The sequence below is a fragment of the Oryzias latipes genome, chromosome 19 (genome assembly GCF_053564925.1).
Source record: "Oryzias latipes strain Hd-rR chromosome 19, Olatipes_Hd-rR_3.1".
Classification (NCBI taxonomy): Eukaryota; Metazoa; Chordata; class Actinopteri; order Beloniformes; family Adrianichthyidae; genus Oryzias; species Oryzias latipes.
The window spans coordinates 15670185-15692866 of NC_136255.1; the positions used below are offsets into that span (position 1 = coordinate 15670185).

The 22682-nt window shown below is 36.9% G+C and overlaps 1 protein-coding gene across 1 annotated transcript in view; it reads left to right on the forward strand.

The window, feature by feature from the left end:
- Window positions 1-22682, forward strand: part of adam12a (ADAM metallopeptidase domain 12a) — a 100443-nt gene that overhangs the window by 61079 nt on the left and 16682 nt on the right. Inside the window, exons 5-11 of the mRNA XM_011488263.4 lie at window positions 3029-3105; window positions 4809-4995; window positions 9420-9485; window positions 9871-9942; window positions 10242-10411; window positions 11627-11711; window positions 13214-13362. Coding sequence (XP_011486565.1) covers window positions 3029-3105; window positions 4809-4995; window positions 9420-9485; window positions 9871-9942; window positions 10242-10411; window positions 11627-11711; window positions 13214-13362 — 806 coding nt within the window. The remainder of the gene's footprint in view (window positions 1-3028; window positions 3106-4808; window positions 4996-9419; window positions 9486-9870; window positions 9943-10241; window positions 10412-11626; window positions 11712-13213; window positions 13363-22682) is intronic.

A 22682-nucleotide genomic window follows, 5' to 3' on the forward strand; every position in this document is an offset into this window, starting at 1 on the left:
GCAGGTTCAGTTCAGTCCGCAGGAAGACACTGCTGGAAGCAACTTCAGCATGAGTCAGCCTTCTCTCTGTTCTTGTGCAACACCCTCTCCTTGTCTCACCAAGTTCACATAGATCTTAATAAAGACGTGTCTTGTGTTAGAAAAAAAGCTGCCTCCTAGGAATATAAATCAACTCCATGGATATTAGATACTTAACTTGAAGAATATAGAACAACAATGTCGTGTTAGCGCCTTGTGTTACCTCCCATGATAACCTGGGTTTTAGTTATTAATCTTCAGCACCTCTGATTTGAACACATAAGTACTTTTGTCTCTCATTTCTGCTGAAACTATGGAAACTAAAGGTCTATTCATATCCGTCATATCAATGCATCACAGTCATGATCACATCAATGAATCATGAGGTTCTAGCATTGGCTCTATGCACTAAATCTAGCCCGGTTTCTCCCCAATAAAGTCTAATTTCATATTTCATGCAGAGTTCTATGCTGTCTTTGTGCCTCCTTCCTTTCCAGTAATGGATTGTTCTTTTTCATTGCACTTCTAAAAAGTGTCTAATTAGATTACAGCCTTCACAGCGTTGGGTGTGCAGTAGAAGCAGCTTAACACAACATGATTGATTTTGCACTCCACCCCATCTCCGAAATTCCCCCTTTCTTAAGCAGCAAAAATACCTAAAGACTAAGAGAAATCAGTGAACGTGACGACATGACCCCACATTCTTTTCTTAATAGTTTGACCAAAACATGTACACCCAGCACTGCACTAATAAAAACACAATAATCAACAAAACATGTTGAAACAATTATATTCTCACAAATCTTTTTCCAAACAGATATGGTTTTTGATAGTGCCTTTATGTCTAAAAGTTTTCAGATTTGTTAACCCTTAAATTGTGTTTGGGTCCAAATTGATCCGTTTTTAAGTGTGAAAACAAACACTATATAAGAGCAAAGCTAAACAATCAACAACTATAGATAAAAAATGAGCTAAAAGATAACCAAATGTAGATCAAATTTAACCTTTTATTGGGTTTGGGTCATAATTGACCAGTGTAAAGTGTGGAAAGAGGTCGATTTTGACCCGAATAAAATATAAGGGTTAATGAAAATGTTTGTCAATATAGAGATAGAGATAGATAGATATGGATAATTAGAAGGATAGATCTATGGGAAATTTGTGCGTTACTGTTGCAAGAAACATTAGAGAAAATACAATAGTATAAAAACAAAACTGTAGCATAAATGTTAACAAATAAGGTGGTATAATTTAAAGACTATTTACAAACAGATAACAATGTGCAAATATATGCAAAAATGTCCAAACGTCATCTGTTCATCTTTAGATAGATAGATAGAAAGAAATAGATAGAAATAGAATTAAAATAGGTAGAAAGAAATAGAAATATAATTGTAGTTTTGTTCATCAAGAAGCATGTAGCAATCAGTTGTTCAATTGAAAAAGGTGTGCTGTACAGTCAGTGTGCTATTACAAAGGTTCACTGTTCATATCTCTTGGTGCCTTTTTTCCACTTGTCATTGTTTCTGCCTGAGGTATTTTTTCAAGTGTTCCCAATCATCTTGGACCTGGACCATTTCCCCCTGTGATTATATTTTTCTGTTTCTTTTCTCAATAAGTGACTTCTGTGACATTACCAATTTTTTTCCCCATATTATTGAAAGTAACCTTTCAGGAAATTCTTTTGAAAAATGTTTGCAAAATAGTTGTTTGATGTAAAACAAGCAAGTTTATTCAGTTTTTCTAATCAAAAACTCCCCTTTAGACACTGATAACAATACCACATTAGCAGCCACTGGAGTATAACAGGTTTGAAGACATTAAAGTTGAATACCTTTATTTTGGTCAGATGTTCATTCTGCCTTATATTCCAGAGCAGCAGTGCCGTCCTTCAGACCACACCTGAGCTGTCTTAATGAAGCAGAGGGCCAGTGGCCTGTTTTCACTCTAAACCAGACACTTCCTCTCCACCTTCTTGCTGACTTACTGATTTACTTTAATCTACTTGCTGAAGTAGACAGCTTAAGCTGAAAATATTAATGCTTAAAGTCAATCCCCAATCAACTTTTGCTCTATTTGAAAACATTCCCGGTGGTATTTTAATTACAATTATGCTGTTTTTAGCTAATATGGAAACTACCTCTGTCTTTTTTAGGACATAGTTTCTGCAGAGCGGCAAGAGTTTATTAGTAATTAATCTCTAATTCGTGGATGGGACTGTTGGCAGGGAGTATCCCTGCACTAATTTCCCATCATCCCGTTGTTTACACTCTCTCCCACTAGCTTACAGCCCCTCAAACCAGCATCCTAAAAATTACCAGAGCTATCCAGCCGTACAGTTTTGAGCCAGATTCCAGCTCGGATGAGGAAAACAAAGACGTTAATAGATCTGTTTGTGGAAAACCTTTCTGTATCCTCCATCATCAGAAAAAAACCCACAAGAACATGTTAACACCAAAAAGATGATTTTCATTGAAGTGGGTCTTTAAACATAAATGATTCTGTGTTATTGAAGGACTTGCCTAAAAATCTCAAAAGGAATCGAAAGCTGTAATCATTCGGCTTATTTTTCATATTCCTGACCTTTTTTGTGGTAATAAGGCCTGGGAGTCACCAACAAAATGCTGAGCCACTTTCATTTACAATCACAAGTACTCACATTAAAATAATTATTACCGTAATCGGATTTATTTATTAGATTTTTATGTATTATAGTTGTCTCATAGTTGTAAAAAACACTTTTAGCATAATTGTTGAATTTGACTGAACAAAAAGAAATACTGAAAATACAATGAACAATTATTGCATACAAATAATTACGGTAATAAAACTGATTAAAATTCTCTTAAAGAACACAGGAAAATTAATGAATTTATTACAAAACCAATAAATGTGCTGAAAGAATTCGGTGATGATTGATATGATTGTATTTAACTGAATTGAAAACTATGTTCTCACATCTCTTAATGTAGCACTTACGTTTCTTTATTTTATTTGTATGCTTCCTTAGGCACACTGCTACTACCATGGAGAGGTGCAGGGCCATGACAACTCTGATGTCAGCCTGAGTACATGTGCTGGCATTAAGTAAGTGTCTTCACTGTTGACACAGTAAGACTATTGATCTGAACACTTTATTCATTCATTGCTCGAAAGGTTATTATAACTTTAAATTAAAAAAGGAGGATTATACTGGTCTAACTGCTCTTATTCAACAGGTTTTTTTTTTTTTCTTGGGATGCTGATGGTTTTCCTGTAATAGTAAAATGTTCTCCAAAGCATTTCTGGTAAAACAAATGATTTTGTGCAAACTTTAGCAAAATCAATAAATCTGTGTTAATCAATATTTTTTTAATGAGATGATTAAAACTGCTCTCATGAAACCAATTCCAGTTTATCAAAAAATGTCGAAAATAAACCAATTTGCAAGTATTTTTTGGAATATGATGCTAATTTATGGGTAGGTGTCCAAGACCAGGTGACTTTAAATAGGCCCATACCATGATACTACCACCATGTTTAAAAACGGATAAGGTTCGTGAACTGAGATGCTGCTTTATTCTGTTTTGTCATGCAATGTTTCTAGTCAGTGATCTATTGATGAATTAGATAATATTAAGATTAGTCCCTGTAATATCAGTGGAATTTATCTAAGGTTTATGCTGAATTCAACTCTCAATTGACTTGTCTGAATGTGGGTTAGTTAATCCAGGCAAAAAAAAAGTTTCTTTTAAAAATATGTCAAGCTAGTAATTTGACAATAAAGGTTTTTCTTTTGGCCATGATGTTCTTACAAATCTACAAAGAAAGGACATGTAAAATCCCTACTTTAGGTCATGATGTTTATTATAAATTCCCAAGAGTTAACACATTCTGATGTTGTTTCCAGCAATGCTTATTCATGTTTTAAAATGTCACACTCACAAGTGAAGCAAAAACTGGGTCAGACTGTCGGGGAAAAAAAACAATTAAGCCACAGAGATAAGCTGAGTTGACACTGAGTTTATATTGCTGCATGTGACATGTTGCAATGATTTACACAACTGAGGAGTTGCAGGGTTTGACACTCTTTGTTTGCAGATGCCAAACAGAAGAAATGACTGTGGATGTATCGAGGGAGATCTCTAGGAATGTTATGATTAATCAGCCAAACATGTACACCCTCTGCAGAGGCTGTGCAGCCCTTCCTGCTGACCTCACTCCAAACATCTATTTATTCATTTCAGTTTTCCTGAAACCTGTCTGAGCAGTGACAGATCAACTGAACTGTTTTTGACAGAAGTTTACACACGGCCTGACCTGTTTCACAGAGATAAACAGTTCTCGGTTTGTGTTGGCGGCGCTCGAGCTTTTGGGGATAATTCCGTTTGAGAAGATGTGATTTTGAAATTTGCTCAAGGTGGAAGAAAGTCCCACAGTTTCAGCAAAAGTTACTCAGTGAACGTGTCACTTTAAATCACAGAGCAGACGAACGACAGAGGTGGTAAAAAACAGAGAAAAATGGTTTATGGTAAAAAAAAAACTAAAAAAACAAGTGGAGTTCTATGTGATGAATGCAAATCACCTCATCATCAAGTGCCAAGGTGAAGAGTTGAAACACCACATGATATGAACTAATGAGTGTACTCATAAAGCCTCATCCTTTCTGCTTTAAAACCACCACCAAGGCAAATCAGTTAAATTTGTACTTTCATAGCTGGTGATTTTCCATGAAATCCTGCCGTTGGAGTTATTTGAAACTCTGTGTGCATTTAGGCTTTTTTTTTAACAGCCTGTTTTATTTTCTGCAGGGGTTTTATATCTCTCGGAGACAGATCTTATGTGCTGGAACCGCACGCTGATCGCTTCGATGGGACTCACAGGATTTACACAGCAGAGCATCTCAACTTTGTTCCTGGCTCCTGTGGCCACCATTTTAACATATCTTCTCCCACCATACAGTCAAGCAGCAGTTCATTCAAGGCCTTCAGATCAAGAGTAAGGATGTAAACTTTCTAATTTGCCTTTCATATTTTAGCGTTATTGCAGGAGTTAGACAATATCGACAAGCTGGTTTTAGCTTTTATGACTAACCGTTACACTTATCTGTATCTAACGAAGGGTCTGATCAAGATATCTTTTTAAAAAGTGCAAAATTGTCTGTGGACATAAAAAGGTAAAACCTGTTTGCCTACAAAAGTCAATGTGAATCCGCTTTTTGGGCATCCTGCTTTCAAAACTCTTGCGTTCATTCGTATTAAGTTAAGTTTTTACATCCGTTTTTAGGCTCTACCCCCAAAACACACAGCCACTGAACGCGCATTGAAAGTTAAACCAGTTGATCTTGGACCCATTAGGGACTTATATTTGGTGGTGACGTACCAACATTTGTCACTTCCTGTACCAAAACACAAAGGTCTTTAATGTAGTGGAATAGAGCTGTAAAAGACGACTTGTGAGTATTGGATAGTAACAGTCCAGTGTGAACACCATATTACCATATAACATGTTCAAGAACCCACATGGCAGACCTAAATAACATATTGCAAGTGTTTTTGCCAAAGTGATTGGCAAAACAAGAAAAATGCCACGTTAGGCTTGGTTGAGCTGGTAAGACAGAAGTGAAGAAAACTGTTAATGATCAAATCTTGGCAAATAGGGCCGGAGATAGAGGAGAGGCCTCTTTCTGTCTGTAGATGCTGAAACACGTCAATTTTTCTACATCAGGTCAGATCTTCTACTGAAAATGCCTCATTTTGTCACCAAACATCATTCAGATCCTTCAAAATAAAACTACCAGGAAGTGTTAAATACCATAATACCAGCTATTAGCAAATGTGAGGGTGATGTCCAACTGATAAGGATAAACAACAGAACATAGTACATAAAGTGCTCAAAATCATCATCTTCTGTCCCTTAAAAATGCAGAAAAAAAATTAAGGGCAAAAATCTGTGAAAAGGTATTTTAGTTTTGCTTTATTGCTGCTGTGTGAGCTCAAAATCAGCTGACTGTCAATATATTCTTTTTACAAAAATGGTCATCTTAATTGAAATCAGAGTGTAACCAGGCTTACCGTTTTTTCTGCACTATAGGGTGCACCCGATTATAAGGCACACCATCAATTAATGGTCTATTTCTCTGTTTGTTTTTTAATACACTTTATTATCAAAAGTAACTATTGACCCCTCTCAATTATCCGAAATCAGGTGTCCTAATCACTGAGCCTGGCCACAGGCTGTTTTTACAGAATGGGCCGCTCTCAGGAGTTGTGTGAATTTGAGGATATATGTTTGTCGTTGTAATCTTTAAAATGTTTTTCGAGTGATTTGTTGATGTGATTTGCACTTTAAGGCCACCGTAGTAAACAAAACAAGAGTAATTCTAAATATAAGGCACCCCGGTTATAAAGCGCAATGTCGTTTTTTTTGCAAAAAATTAAGGTTTCTAAGGGCACCTTGTAGTGCAGACAATATGGTTCTTGCAGTTTAGAGAACCAAGGAGGAAATAGTGTGTGAATTATCTAAATGACAGCTCTTAATATTTGGATACAGCTAAATTTCTCACCAATTGAAACAGTTCAAGCTTCAGACGTTTTGCTGCACTAAAATAAAACTGCGTATTGTGTCGCCTAAATGAACCAATGCAATGACAGAGTAAGGTTCTTTGTTGTCCTACCAGTGTTCACATTCATGCTTTTTACATGATAAGATGAAATTGCTATGATGGGGCTTCTCTTTAAAGCTTAGCCCCCTCTTCAGCGCTCTCTCATTCAACGTTATCTGCAATTTTGACAAAGAAGTATTGGAACACGGTCATTTCACGCTTGTGTTCATCCTTACAAAAGAGAGGTTTTATTCCGCTCCTTCTGTTCGGTAAATGAGCGGCAAAAACTCTTTATTTTCACTTCAGGTATAGTTTCTAATTATATATATATATTAGAAAAGAAGCATTTCTCTGCATCTCCCATCCAAATCCTTGAGCTCAAATTTTAATCACACCCTGCTTTGAACTGCATGTAAAGATGGAAATCTGTGTCTGTACTTGGCCAATTCCATTCTGTAAATGTTGAATATACTACTAAATATAGGGGGAAAGGAGAAAAACCCTTTTCTTTTCTAAAATTATAGAAGTAGATGTAGGTAAGTGGTCAGCTATATACTTTAGAGGCTATTACTTGTTAAATATTCACTCCTGCCGTCCATTATATATGCCTCCATTAGCGCCCTGGAGTAGATGAGTGTTGGTTGTTAACGCCTGAGGTAAGGACGTGAACGGGAGCTTTTGCTCCTAGAGTTACATCAGACTGAATAAATCCATCTGGTCTGGAACAGAATCTGTCCATCCAGAATTAAACTGCTTTCTTGGAAGAAACCCACTGCACTCCCTTCCCTCGGCTCCTCCTGACCTTTCCGAGCTTGAGGATAAAGCCCCTCGGCCATTGCCCCAGGGAACGCTCCAGTCTTAGAGGCGACAGGGCTTTACGAGACAATGAGCGCTCATAAGTGGGGACCATAGACTCCAGTGATCCCTATCTTAGCTGTGATGATAGGCAGACGTAAACAAAGATGGTGGATTTTAGCAGTACAAACCGCGGCAGAGTTTTGGTGTGGAAGGGAGCCGATTGTGTGTTCTGATGATGACAACGTTTCTTTAAAGCTAAAACATTGTTACTGATGTCGGTGTGAGAATCAAGCCTTTGGGAATTACTTTAGTTAGCTTCAAGTAGCTTTTTAAGCTGTAAGTAGCTACCTGTGATGTTATAACTCATCTACATAAATTATTGTGTTGAGTGGAAACATGCTGAGTAGAGTACAGCCAGTTTTTTTTCAAGTTGTGAGTGGGCTGCAAAAATTTTCAAGAGAACAAATAAAAAAAAAGTAACTAAGTCGTACCTCCTACATGACAGAAGCAGTAAGTTCATATTTTAGAGTATTTTTTGAACAATAAAGTTAAATAAAAATGGAGAAAGTTAATCTTAAATGTAAGACAAAGCAGGATATTGTGAAAAAAAGAAAGGAGGCGAACTAGAAATTTCACTTTAAAGTCAGATTTGTTATACTTGACATTACACAGCTCACCTCAGCATGTTACAGTGGGTGGCTTAGGTGTGTGCTGGCGTGTTGATAAGCTCAGCTGTGCCCTGCTCGAGGGTTTAAAGATAAAGGCGAGTGTTTGCAGACTGCTTTGATAGTGATAGTCTGATAAAGAGGAGTGGGGTAGAATAATGTGATGCTCTGCTGTCAGGAAACTAATTCAACACGACTTCTTGTAGATTTCTTTTTTTTGGTTGTATGAGGAAAATAGGGCGTGTCCAAGATATGAAGACATTAAATAATTGAGATTTATGGAGATTTAGGGCCTCAGTAATACATTTTCTGTATTTAACGACCTGAACATCAATGCAAAGTGCAACATAATTACTAAGATGCCAGAACATGTAAATTTTAGGGCTTGGATGCATTTGTCACAAAGTATTTCACAATTTATGTCCTAAAAATAAGAAATTAATACTTCCCAGCTGGAAAAATGAAATCTTGTTTTTCTTATTTTTAATAAAGAAAAAAAGTCTTCCTATAACTTTCATAGAATTTCTATGCATATTTGGTTTTCCATGATTGACAAACTGCAACTTATTTTAAAGAGCAGTACTGAATTGAAAATAACCTCACTTTTGAATCTTTGTTTGCATGCCCTTATCTCCACGTTCCTCCATCCCTGTTGCTCATCCCACTCCTCCTTTTTTTCTTTCCTAGAGTTTAATTTCTATGTGCCTTCTACACTTGGTAATCACTATGGACTGCATTTTGAGCAGGGCTGCCCATCATAGCTTATCTTTGAAGGTGACAGATAGAAGTATAGAGCTGCCAGGGCAGCAAGGATGAAGAGGCTCAAAGAGTGTCATGGTGTGAAGACAGAGCCCTTAGCCAGCAGGATGCTGTTCAATCTGCAAGTCAGTAAGCCTACTTGTGTGACTTTTGCAGGTAACACAGCTTGCTGCAAAAGTAAGTTCTGGCCTAACCCAGGATTGAAGTCAATAACCTTTTTAAAAACCTAAACTTTAGCAAACTTTCAAGCCAACTTTAAGACCTTTTGCAATGTTAATGAGCAGTAGGTCGCATAGGTTCTAGTTTAGGAGTAGGGGAATGTTGAATAATTATTGCATAAATCAGTGTTCATATACTCAATAAATATGTTTTTGAAATCAAATATCTCCATTTTTTTCTTCATATTGTGTTTCGTTTTATTCATTTGAAAATTTCCTAAAAACTGTCAATTCTAATTTTAACAAGACATTTTTCTAAGGCTTTTATTTTGACAATTCCTGCTACAATAGCTGTATTTTATGTTGAAAATCTTGTAGTTGCCTCCATTTCTGATTTTCTGTTATTGTTATTCCTTCTGATGTCTTTATTTTTAACAGCTTAAACGCGATGTCCAGACAACAACCAAGTATGTGGAGCTCATCATTGTGGCTGACAACAGAGAGGTGAGCGGCGGTCAGACGCTCAACCCCTTAACCTTTCGGTTGGATCCCACAGGAAACGGCCTCTGAGGTTTTGTGGTAAATTGCCCTTTCCCCATGGGATGCAGATAAAGCGGCTCCACTTATGTCCCCTCAGATGTCTTCCTTCACTCTTCTCCATCCGTTTGCATATATGAGAGGACCAGTTGAGACCTAATGTGTGCCCTGAATGATCTTCTTAGACTTTAGATATTCCAAAAGATGAGAGGATTGAGATTAGGTTTAATATCCTATGGTTTTAAAGATATTTCAGTGTGTCCCAAAGAAGTTTTTCAATTGATTCTATGAGGATTACCAACATTTATCTTCTTTTTCTGTCTTTAATTTTCTTCCATCTTCTTGGGTTCAGTTCCAGAAACAAGGCAAAGACATGGAGAAGGTCAAGCAGCGACTGGCTGAGATTGCAAATTATGTGGACAAGGTAACCATCAAATGAGACAGACTAATGCGGGGTTGGAATGTGATTTATCAGGGGTCACATCAAGCCTAGTCAGAATTATCCAACATGGGAGCAAAGGCTGATTGGATTATAAAAGGAGGATCAATTTTAGGACTCAGCTGAGACGTGTTGTGAAGAGGCCAGTTCAAAAGATCGTGCGGGACGCGTCAGTTTTGCATTTAGGGGCTTTACTTATCATTTTAAGCTACAGTTTGATGGAATTCATTTTCCAGCGCACGAAGAGGGTAAAGAAGTGCCAACTTTGTCCTGCCACCTCTCAGTTTTACAGGGCTTTGAACATTCGAGTGGCACTAGTGGGGCTTGAAGTTTGGAGCGACGTCGACAAATGTCCGATTACCCAAGACCCCTTCACCACCTTACACGAGTTTCTGGACTGGAGGAAAGTCAAGCTGCTGCCGCTGAAGCCGCATGACAATGCCCAGCTTATTAGGTATTGTTATCATGAAGAACGTGTATTAAAATATATCAACCATTTTCTCCTAGAATGATCGATATCAAACGATCAAAGCAGATTTGTTTTTTCTAGAAGGGGATTATCATTCCTCTCTGGATGGTAAGGGGTGACCTTTCTGAAGCTCCAGTCCAGATATTCCAGCAGCTATCACACTTTCCTACTTTATAACAAAAATAGAAGAAAATCATAAAGGAGCATTCTTTTTAATATTAGCAAAACTATTTCAATGAGTAATCAAACGTGAAATTAAAATGTGGATTGCTAAACTCAAGAATCATTTAAGGAACTATGTAGACATGAGTAAGAAAAAGCAGTTTGTAATGGTTTCTATGAATGAGTAATATAAATGAGAAGTTTTTAACTGAATAAAAAAATGTAATTTAAATTTGTGGGATTTTGAAATAATATTTTTTTAATGAAAAAGGTTTAAGGTTAGTAATAGATATTCAGTTTAAGCAATTGAGAGGGTCAGCTGAACTTACTTTTGTTTTGTTTTTTCCAAACCATTTGTGAAATTATATTAGAAGACCAGATTTGCTTTTATTTTTTGAGTGACACTTTAGCAGTAAAAATGGGACAAAAACAGTCTTTGAGCATCAACTCCAGGAATCTAACCAGTGTTGTACTTTTAATCCATAATTTCCTTGCATGTCTGACATTTCATTTTAATTGAATCTATTCCAAGGACACTCCAGGTGCTCCTAGAGGAGGGTTGTGAAGAGGCATGAGACAATACTCCAGTCGCAATGTAGCTATACCCCAAAATACACACTTTGCTATTAACTTTTCTATAAAGATATAAAGCTAGTTTGCAAATTAAGATTTGTGAAATGTTCAAAAAAACTATTTAGGTTACCAAAAATGTGTTACCATGGGGTGATGAATGAAGTTTCCTTTTCTGGGTGACTAAATTCCCGGAAGTTCACAGTCCTGAAAGAATTTGTGCTTTTAGGCTTCACCCCTTTGACATGTCATGTGAAGTATTGTTTTTCCCTAAATCTTAGGACTTCCTGTTGTGTAGAACGTTCAACTCCATGAACGAAAATCGCCCCCAAAATTACCTGATGTTGCTTTATTGCAGTTTTTGAAGAATTTCATTAGCACTGCAGATAATCCAGCATTGTTTTTTATCATTAATTGTAATAATTCTGTACCTACATAATGTGATAATTACTGTGTTTTTTGTTGTAGTGGGGTGTTTTTTCAGGGCACTACCATTGGAATGGCACCCATCATGAGCATGTGCACAGCAGAGCAGTCGGGAGGAATCGTCATGGTATGTTAAAGTAATGCTTGATGTCAAATGTCTGTCTTTGTTTAGCGTTTACCGTGTAGAAAATACATGTAAGCTTTTTTTCTCTATCTACTTTTGTTTTGTCCTTTCCTTTTGTGTGTTTCTGCCTAACAAAAATCAGATCTGTTTTCTAACTTAAGTGATTGATTGTGCACCTCATAGTAAGCCGTATTGACAGAGACAAACACACTGAAGTGTTGGTGTTTATTTTCTACAATTGCAAAGCAAAGGAGATCTTTAGCTCCCTTCATTTGGTTCCGATAAATCACTTTGACTGCATGCATGTAAACACTTGACTTTGTTTAGTGTCGTGCAGATTAGCTCATATCAACTCAAAAGGCTGGACTGAAAATACAGCATTAAGCATAAATCATGTTACCACTTAGACATGTATTCTCTAAAAAAAAAATATTTCCAGCTTGCTTTTTCCTATAAGTCCCACTCCAATCATCTTATGATCTATTTTAAAGCGTTCCCAGTGGTCTTTTACGATTATGCCATAATCGTGATTAAAATCGTGACCAAAAACATGACTCTCATTGGAAAGGCTCTGTAATAGCTGCTGTTTCTAATGAAGTGTACATGTTTCTATACTTTTGATGGTGAACAAAACCGTTATTGTTGAATATTTTTGTTGTATTTGAAAAAAGAAAACAAAATCAGAGTTGAATTTAGTGGTATTGCAGAACTGACAGCTGACAGAAGAATAGTTGGTAACTCTGAGCTTGCAGTGCTCCTGAATAATGCACCATGTCAGAAGATTCCAGAGTCAAGGTGCTCTAACACGCACCTCTGCATCTATGAAGAGCTGATAGGTCCTTCACCTACATTATTTATCCAGCCTCTTGAAGTGCTCATGTTTTACACACCTTGCAGGAAATCCTCAGCCTGCAGCAGCTCTCACTTAGCATGTCACACTTAGCATGTCACTCCAACTTTACACTGTTTTCCTTAATCCTGTGTACTTCTTGTCTTTTATCAGTTATCCTCAGTTTAGTCCTTATAGAGCTTTCTTCTGTTTTTTTGGAAGCTGGAACGTCCTTTCTTTAAGGACTGTGCAGAATATCTGTCAGAGTTCACTGAGCTAACCGCAGTTGACAGCTCGCAGTTTAATAATGTTTCAAAGCGAAAATGCAGAGCAGAGAAAACGCTCTAAAGAGCTCAGATCTGACTAATTAAATGCAACTTCTCCCACTTGATATAAATCACACTTCTCTGGTAAGTGCCATAAATAGCTACAATTTAGCTTGCAATAACTTTAATTATTTTCCTCTTTTAAAGTGTTATTATCATCATTTGTTCCCTACTATTTGTTGATATTGTTTCTACATAAAAAAAATCAACATTAATATCTATAGCCTTGGATAATGTTGTTTTGGTTCATTTGATCACAAATGAGGGGTGTCTTTTATGTTAAAAAAAATGATGTAATAAATAACGGTGACTCAGCTCACTCTGTTTTTTATTTATTTTATTTTTTCCAGGACCATTCTGACAATCCTCTTGGCGCTGCGGTCACTTTGGCCCACGAACTTGGGCACAACTTTGGAATGAACCATGACACACCAGAGAGGGGGTGCGGCTGCAGGGTGACAGTTGATCGAGGCGGCTGCATCATGACTCCTTCCACTGGGTAAAATCGTTCTTCTCCTCCGAAAGAAAACAGACCCTAAAAGGAAAAACATGTCAAGTCAGTAATTTACGAGGCACTGCAGGTGTCTTTAAGAAACTTAGTCCACTGAGTGCTGAGCAAATAAGCTTTTTTATTATAGAGCCATTGAGTTTCTTTCAGATTCAACAGCTGTGCACAGAGGAAATGTGACTTTAAATTTGGTGTGAATAACTGCAGAACACGGTCTAAATCTGAATTCTAAAATATTAAAAGTTGAAAAATGCCAATTATTAAAGAAAAATGTAATGGTTTTGTTAACCCCTTCAGGCCAGACTTAATTTCCAATTCTATGAAAAATATCCTTTAATGTTTTTTACATTCAAATTGGTGGCAAATTAAGTGGAACCCTGGATTTAATGGTACATTGTGAATTAGCGACATACAGCATTAAGGGGTTAATCTCTCCTACGTGCATCTTTGTTTAACTTAGATTGAAGCTATTATTTGATGGACATGCAACTTTAATGTCTAAAAATCTCCCCGTAGCTCCAGATAAATAGTTAAATACCATCTATTATGCAACCTTTTTAGATAGAAATGTCCTGCTTCTCATTTAAACCATTTGAATCACAGATGATCTGCAGCAGTGAGGAAACTTTGACTTTGAGAGAAGTTACTTAACCCTATATAACCATTCATATCATATTTAATATCCTCATTTCTGAGACCCGTATTTCATTAGCAAGACCTAAGTTCATGTTTTCAGCCCTGCAGTTCGTCGTTATTCCACTAGGGGCAGTAGAAGTGCGTTTCCTGCTCATTTCAAAATGGCTTTGTTGAAAAACATTCCTCTGTTGTGATACTTTTTTTTAAAGGACAATTTTCTGTATTGAAAGAATGAAAAATGTGTTGATAATTAATTCTTATTAATCCAGTTACACCCAGTTAAAAATGCGTAGATCAAATTTGAGACGGTGGGTAAATATGGTGCTTTTTTTTGCTTCTTAAACTTCATTGTTTTGACCAAAAACTTACCAAATCACCCAATGCATCGACCTTTTCTCAAGAAAAAACAAATAGAAAAACTTTTTTTTTTATTTAACTAAAGGGTTTAAAAACATTGTGATTCCCAAAAAAATCTGTCAATTGAAGTTCAAAATCAGTTTTAGAAAAACTTTAAGCGCAATATTTGATCGTATAGAATTTTGATGGAAAAGGTCAGGTTTTCATAGATTAATTTAATTTAAGTTTTTTGTTATTTTTGATGATCAGACTATTTTTTCTGGAACATTTATACTTTTTAACACCCTTGTCTAACGCCTGTCCACCGCTGGTTACCAGCGCCTGCTTTTTTATCCTTTAGGATGGTCAAAAGTAAAAATGCTGTCACTTTAAGCTTTGCAGCTCTAGCAGGGACTTCAAAAGTTTCACCAAGCAGATGAAGAGATCCATTTCATCCTTGTCATGTCTGGGTGTGGTGTCGGGGGCTTTTATTGAGAGGGTGGGGTGGGGGGCGGTTAGTTATACGGTTTGTCTTAGTCGTCTGCACATCTGCGCTTAGCCCTGCTTGTTTCTTGTTCACTCTGGTCACGGCCAATTGTTGTGTCCTCCTCTCTTCCAATCCACCCTACATCCCCCTCATTAGGCCTTAATGAGAACAGGCTGAGAGTTCTCATCCTTTGAGATGATATCTTCTAGAAGCACACACATCCACGCATGCTTGAACTTCTCCTGGCCTCTTCTTAAGCGTGCACGAACATGGCCTGGAGGAATGCACTCATGAAATGCAGTGATCAATGCAGGAACTCCATATGGTGCCGGGCCTAGTTCAGTTCCACTTTAGCGTGCCCCTTCTTCATGCCTGATTATGCAATTTAAGGGTGGTCTACTGTTAGTGGGGGCCCTTAGGTGTTTTTGCAGATTCCAGTTTTGAGACCGTGTGCTCTGAAAAGAAGAAAAAGTCAGACTCTTCTGTTATGGGGATGGAGCTTGGCTTTTTGTGGTCTCCAACTGCTTGTTGGCTGTTGTTTTTGAACATGTTACTCTTTAAACTCTAATCCGTCTGAGCCTCAAACATCTGTTTAAAGAGTCACTCCAATGAAAATCCTGTTTTGGGTGATTTTAACATGTTCTTGTGGCATTTTTATCAGGATGGAGAACATATGTTGTAAAAATTAAGCTCAAATTTGCATATTTTTAGTCAAATCTTTTGTGATGCAGGAGCATTTTAAAAAATGCACTTTGAAAAAGAGATTAATTGTGATAAAGAAAATACGCTTGGTGAGCCACAAGCTCCCTGCTCTGAGCTATCAACAATAGGGAGGGGTAGACAGGGCGGGGTTAGTGAGGAGCAACCCCGCCCCCGTTCATCAGAAATTCAGAGACAAACTTCTGATAAACTACTGCCGCTCTCGATAAAAGTATCATTAAAGCCTGTTCATTTGCAAATGTTTATGATTCTTAAAAATGATGTTTCTATATTGGGAAGAGGTGATCCTTATTTGGGACTTTGTTTAAGTTATAAAGCAACAAACTAAACATTTTTATCATCAGATTTCTGCAAATAATAAAAGTGGCAGATAACCTTCTGAGGGATCAAAACTGAAGCTGTGCGTTCTTTTCTGTTTGTTGCCATAGTGAACTAAATTTAATCAGATTATGTTCATAAAGGCTGCTTTTTATCTTTATTTAAATGCTACTTTGTTGTAAAACCTTTTACTTTAAACTCAGGTGAAACAGGTGAATGATCAGAGATTTTGAAATGCCCACCACTTGGTCTGAAAGCAGAGCATTTGCTGCTTTTTTTTAAGTTGCTCAGAAAAATCCTTTTCAGAGTTTGTATAGTCTGCCTTTTTCCAAACATTCCCTTCTTGATGAGCTCTTTCATCTACAAAGTTTGGGAAGATAAGATTAATGCGTCTTTAAGGGTTTTCCAAAATTGAAAGAGAAAATAGAAGAGGGAAAAAAAACAGAGTAGAGACATGTCAGTGTGACAGACGGGGATTATAGATGACAATCACATCTTTGCTGAAGTCAAACCTAGGCAGAGATTAAATATGACAGGTTTTATGGACACATTTAGTAAATCTAATTCTTTATTCTTTTTTAAATGGTAAATCCATAACTTGCAGTGTTGATGATGGACAAAAAAGCAATGTAAGTACTCATAGATAACAAAATTCAAAGAATCTAAGGGAATGGTACCAGTGCCCCTTTGGTGATGCTCAGGAGTGAACTACTATGCTTTCTGTAATTAGTTCAGTTGGGAAATCAATGTAAAAATATTCAGCACCTACTGTATCACATCATCCAGTGTCCTCATTTACGGTTCAGACTTCACAAGCCTAAATGATGTTTAAATAAGATTCATTTCAAACCTTATCCATAAGCCAGATGCAGACATTATATGGATTCATGTGTGTGGCAAAGTGGACAGCAACCAGCCAATCATCTGTCACCTCTCTGCTAATGATTTCTGCAGTTTATATAAAAGTGAATGCAAAAAAATGTCATGCCACATCATCACATGAGCTCAAATTTGTGCCAGTCATGCATTAGCTGTAGAAAAGGCCTTAGCGTTGATTTGCACTGTGAAAATGCACTTATGGTTGAATGCTAACTGCATTTTGTTGCCCTGTATCCACCAGTGCTGTGACAATAAAGTTGAATCTGATTTAATTTAATATAAAAGGATCATTTTCCTAACAAAACTGAAAGGACTATATCTAGGTAATGTAGTTGATGAAATGAGTTAATTCTTCAAAAAAACAAACCCATATTTTCCGTACTACCACACCAAGTCTGCGCTCACTAGGATGGCAGAAGGTTAGACTTTGAACACGGCTGTGGCTTATTAACTGCTGCTTGTGCCTGCCGCTGCATCTGACCTTGTCAGAAGTCACAAAATGTTATGAAAAAACCAGTGTGCTGTTCATAAAGGAGCTGTCACTTTAATGAAAAGGACAAGGAAGGGGCAGTTCAGAGTTGCAGAAGTCAGGTTGAGCTAAGGTTTTTAACCTAAGTGCCCGATAAAGATCTTTGAATCAATGAGGCTGTAAAAAAGGCTACAGGAAAAGAAAGTAACTTGGTCATATATCTATATATATATTATTTTTTTTAATTACCGGTAATTTATTTATTTATATGTTGCCAAGGGTGGTGCAGGATAATTTAATGAATGAAAAGATGTGACATAAACTCCCTTTCCCTCAACTATAAACACAAAAATGGAGTGTGGACAGGCCTCCTCCCAAACCTTAGGCTGAGCTACCCTATGTATGCTAAACTCAGACTTTCCCCTGAGGGGTACTGTAATAACATAAGGTTTGGCTTTGTGCTCATAGTCTGATGAAAAGCTGATATTTATACAACCACTCACATGCTGCAACATGAGAAGAGGAAACTTTCTGTGATGGTCAGGGTGTTAAAACCTGCACCAATAAAGGATCAGATAATTTGTTTCTAAATGGAAAAAAGCAAAAAAATTTAAAATTATTTCATGGAATAAACTTGTTTTATGTAAGTCTGATCTTTGTTTGCATAATTCTTTTTAGAAATTATCCATAAACCTGCACTGCGGCATATTATGGGGGAAATTGTAAACTATTACAAATCCTCTCAAGGCTGATCAAGATGTGTTTTTAGTCTAATGGTACATTTGTATAATGAGATCCCTTTATGATCCTCTAAAACTGTAGAGGAAACTTTCAAAATATCAGCTTATTATTCAAAATAAGCTTGTTTCTAATCATTACCCGTTTGTTTGTTTTTGCCCACAGCAAGCATATGTTTTTAATAAAACTACAAATCAATAAAGCGAAAGATGTGTCAAGAAATGAATAAAGGTGAACAGCATTTCAATACAACTTTACTTAGAAGTGGAGTTACATCCAATAACTGCTGTTAAGTAAAACAAAAAAAAAGCTAGATGTGAAAGTTATGGTGATGACAGATTAAAGGTTATCATTCAGTAAAAGAAAACAGACCTAAATCATTCACAATGTCTGAGTGTACAATTATGTATACAGTGGACCTACTGAGTGATAAAGATAATATGTCGATGACAGCATGATGTGTTTCTACAAAAGTATGCATGTAAGCAAATTAGTTGTTGAAAACAGATCTGATCTTGTGAAAATTGTATTTTTTTTGAATGATTCTACATGCTGTAATGTCCATGGTATTAGAAAAATTGTTGTCTTTTCCACTCAGTCTATGTAATAATAGTAATGCAATTTATTGTTTTGGGGTGGTTTTAGGAAAATTTTAATTGTAATCTCTCATTAATATTGGTATTAACCCCTAATCTCACAAAAAATCCTTAATGTATCCCCAAAACAAAGACTGCAGGGTAAAAAAAATATTTATTGAATGATAAAGTTGGGGAGAAAAACAGAAAAACTGAGCAACAAATCTAAAACAAACCAATCTTAAAATTGATAAGAGTCAAAACAACAACACCAAGGATTGAAATCTGCAACTTCTCTTTCAAGGTGGGGAATCTTTCATTTGCCAAAAACTGCAGATGTGCCAACCGTAACTTCTGCTGGAAGTGTTTTATTGGTCCTCAGAGGGCTGCAGCTGCTAAATGCCACCTAGTGTATTTCATCTGTGCATTTGCCATTTCACAGCCTCATTTCCCCTCGTTTTTGTCCTCCCTCCCCCACATTGTTGCGGCGCACACCCATTTCTTTCCCCACGCTGCTGCTCATAAAGAAACAGCTGGATGTTTTAGTCACTAATGTATCTGAGTTGCTGAAAAAGATGAGGGAAAAACACGGATGGGTTCGTCATGCGCTCCGTGGGCTCTAATTGAAGACTAGGGCTGAGTTCATGGAAACAGTTTTCTGCAAAAATAAAGGGAATGTGCAGCTTAACAACGTTGGCTCTGGTTTTCAGGGGAAGGCAGACATCAGCAAGAGAGGGAAGTGGCTTCAGAGAAGGAAGGGGGCCCAAATATCGTTATTATGACAGCTTTCTTTGATGCTTTTAATCCAAAATCTGTTTTGAGGTAACCACCTTTCTCCCATCACAAAGCGTGGACACGATGAGGAGAAATCAAAGAAAAGGCAAAAATTAGGTCAAGCTGAAACATGAAATGGGATGGGAAAAACACAATTATAAAAAAATTAAAAGCTGTTTGAAAGAGGGCCATTTCTAAGCGACACAGACGTCGCATTCTTAAAAGTAAAAAAACCTCCAAAGAGCATTTTTAACAGCTTTAATATCAATACACCCACTGGGTCTGAGTTCAAGGCAGATTCTTACACTAGTGATGGAAATGAAATCACAGTTCTTCTCTTTTCAAAGCCACACCGCACTAATATGACATCTTCAGCAAGCTGCATTTGTTGGGATGTCAGAAACCACAATATTTAAGCTTTCTGCCCTTCACTACACCAGCTCTATGATACATTAAGCCGTCCAGTGTTCAAACAGCTGCCCTGCAAAGTCATGGAAACTGCTCTCTGGAGGTGTGCTGTTGAGTCTGGTGTCTGGCCTTTGAACACTGGCAGCAGATTCGCTCAGATTGTTAGCAGATTTAGGACCCGTCACTTTGAGGGCAGGAGCTCTGCAGATACAGCTCACATTTCTCTGGTGTGGATGCTTAAAACATCAGCTTAGAATCTCTTGGAAGCTTTGAAACTTGTATCTGCTTTGAAGCTGTTTCAGAGCAGCTGATAGTGGAGAAAGGCGCATTGTTAAGGCCTCTGCATTCTGGGAATGCTGTTTGCAGCGGTGATGTCCTTGCTGCTTCAAAGCAAGTGGTACCCCAGCAGCTCAGAATACTAAATAACTTAAAAAAATTGTGCACAAATTTGCAACAAAATACAAAATTATATGTTTCATAACAAATCAGACTTTGGCTGTTTATTATACAAGTACAGAGTGGCCTACTGGGTTTTATTAAACCGATTTGACGTCAGTTCATCTGGTTTCCAGACTGTCCCCATTTTGGCAGGAAATGATGTCATCAAGCTCCAGCCTAACCCCAAAAAAGGGGGAAATAAGTGGAAAAAATAAGACAGAAAGTTGACCCAACAAAACTATAGTAAAGAGGAGGATTTATTTGACACCTGTTAAACAAAAGATTATGGCTATGTCCGAATTCTCTCCCTAATCCATAACTACTAAAACTATAAAAACTAAACTAAACTATCTAGTACACTGGATGGTAAAAACAATTGAAACACCACGCCCGCTACTTTTTTAATGGCAAATATGACTTCACCAATTTTTGAAGTAACAACATGAGCATTTTACGAAGACTATTTATGAATCGAGTGTGTTGTCATGATGAAAACTTGGATGGTTTGTAAAAAAAAAAAAAAAAAAAATTTTGACATGAAAAAATTAACACAATGCATGGTGGTCCATATTTGCCAATGTGGTGAGTATCCATATGCTCACTGGTTTTTCGCACAGATTTCTGGGAAATTTCTAGGGCACCCGACAGCTCTTCAAAAAGGGGAACACTCCATAAAATTCCTGCACTTAGTAGTGAAGGAATGCAGGCCCAACCTATATTTCTATTTGTTAACAATTTTGGCTTTAAAAAAATAAGTCTGAATATTTGAAATTGGAGTACTAACTTTTAGTGTGTAAAAATCCCCCTAGTGGTCATACACTGAACTGACTAGGTATTTGTATTTTAGAACAAGCTTCAATCTGGAAGCCACGCCCTGTATGACTCTGCAATCTGATTTCCTATCATGCAAAAATTTTAAGTTTCAGGTTGGTTTGTAATTGGTATGCATGGATGGGCTTACATATTCATCTATATATTAGATTTAGGTTTAAGCAATAAATGATTTAAAAGTACTTTTTTAAAGTGTCATGAACATTTTCCATGTGGTTGTATAAAAACGCCTGACTTTACCCAATGCACAGGAATGCATGACAAATGTGTGCCACAACCAGCTGTTGGGTGTGTTACATCTGCTCTTATGGGGTGCATGTTCAGTTTGTTTGTTATTCCCATTGCAAGGGAGGGAAAATTGTGCTCTCTGAGCCTCAGGCCCAAATCGGTAAGTGGGTGGCAGAGGTAACGTAAGTGCAGAGGCGTGATTGATGGTTTGCTGTGCAGTGTACGTTTCAAAAATTCAAGGGTGTCTGATAAAGGCTGCTGAAAGAGCTGACCTGAATTCCCCACTTACTATCGCTTATCTGGACACAAAAAGACAAGTACAGATGGAAGTGGGAAGATTTCAGAGATTCATCCTTTCTGGCCTCACTGAGGTTTTACAGCAGTGGTGGAGTTATTAAAAATTTCATGTGGTGCTTTTATTATCAAGAACCATATAGAAAATGAGATACAATCTATACACAGTAAGTGACGTTTTTTTACTCTCATTTTTTTCATCTAACGTCTATTAAAAGCCCTCAGTAACGCCACATGAGGTCTTTTTGGCAGAGAACACTTAGGGTCGAATGCTTTCCCAGCTGACAGTAAAAGGACAGTCTCCCATTGTTTCGAGTCAAACAAAAGGGTTGCAAGTCTTGCAAAACGAGCAGCATTTTGGGTTTGGTTTGAATAAAATTCCCTTCTCTTCAAATATTCTCATCCATTTCACCCTTGCAGTTCATGCAATTATGTGGGAGGAAAGTCATGGGAGTTTTGTGCTGTTTATCTACTGACAAATCGTCGTTAGATTTTCTCAGATGGGGGTCAATTGATTTATTTCATTTCCTATAGTTATTAGTGAGTATTTTAGATTTCTCCTATCTTACCTTCAATACTTAAAGAGCCATTTAAGTCAATTTCTTACCACCCAATAGGAGCCACAAAGTATGACTGCCACTTTTAGAAAAATAACAGACTGATTTGTATTTTTATTACTGTTACTATTATGATAAATATAAACTATTGTTTTTTTTTGGCATAAAGAAAACACAAACATAAAGAGGAAATGACATATTTTTTAAAATATAAAATAGTTTATAACTTTTGGAGTTTTCACATGACTTCCTTTCAAAATAAAAGACACCTTTGTCACATTTTTTTTTTTTTTTTTTTTTAAATTCAGTAAATTTAGAGGTAGTGTGGTGTTTATTTTACCGTTTGTGGTGCATCTCTGCCAGAAATTTGTAATGTAATTAACCAAAATTAAATCAGGGCTAATTAATTGATCATACAGTGTTTTCGAACCATAAGATGTACTTAAAATTCCTAAATCCACCTTATAACTCTGTGTGCCTTAAGTATCAGTTCTGGTTGTGCTTGCTGATATTCTGTGGTAAACGGGGAATTTGGTAAACTACAAAGCCAAACTGCTTGATGGATATTTAGCATTATGGGTACTGTAGTCATGTAGTAATTGAATAAAGTGTTACTTTACTTT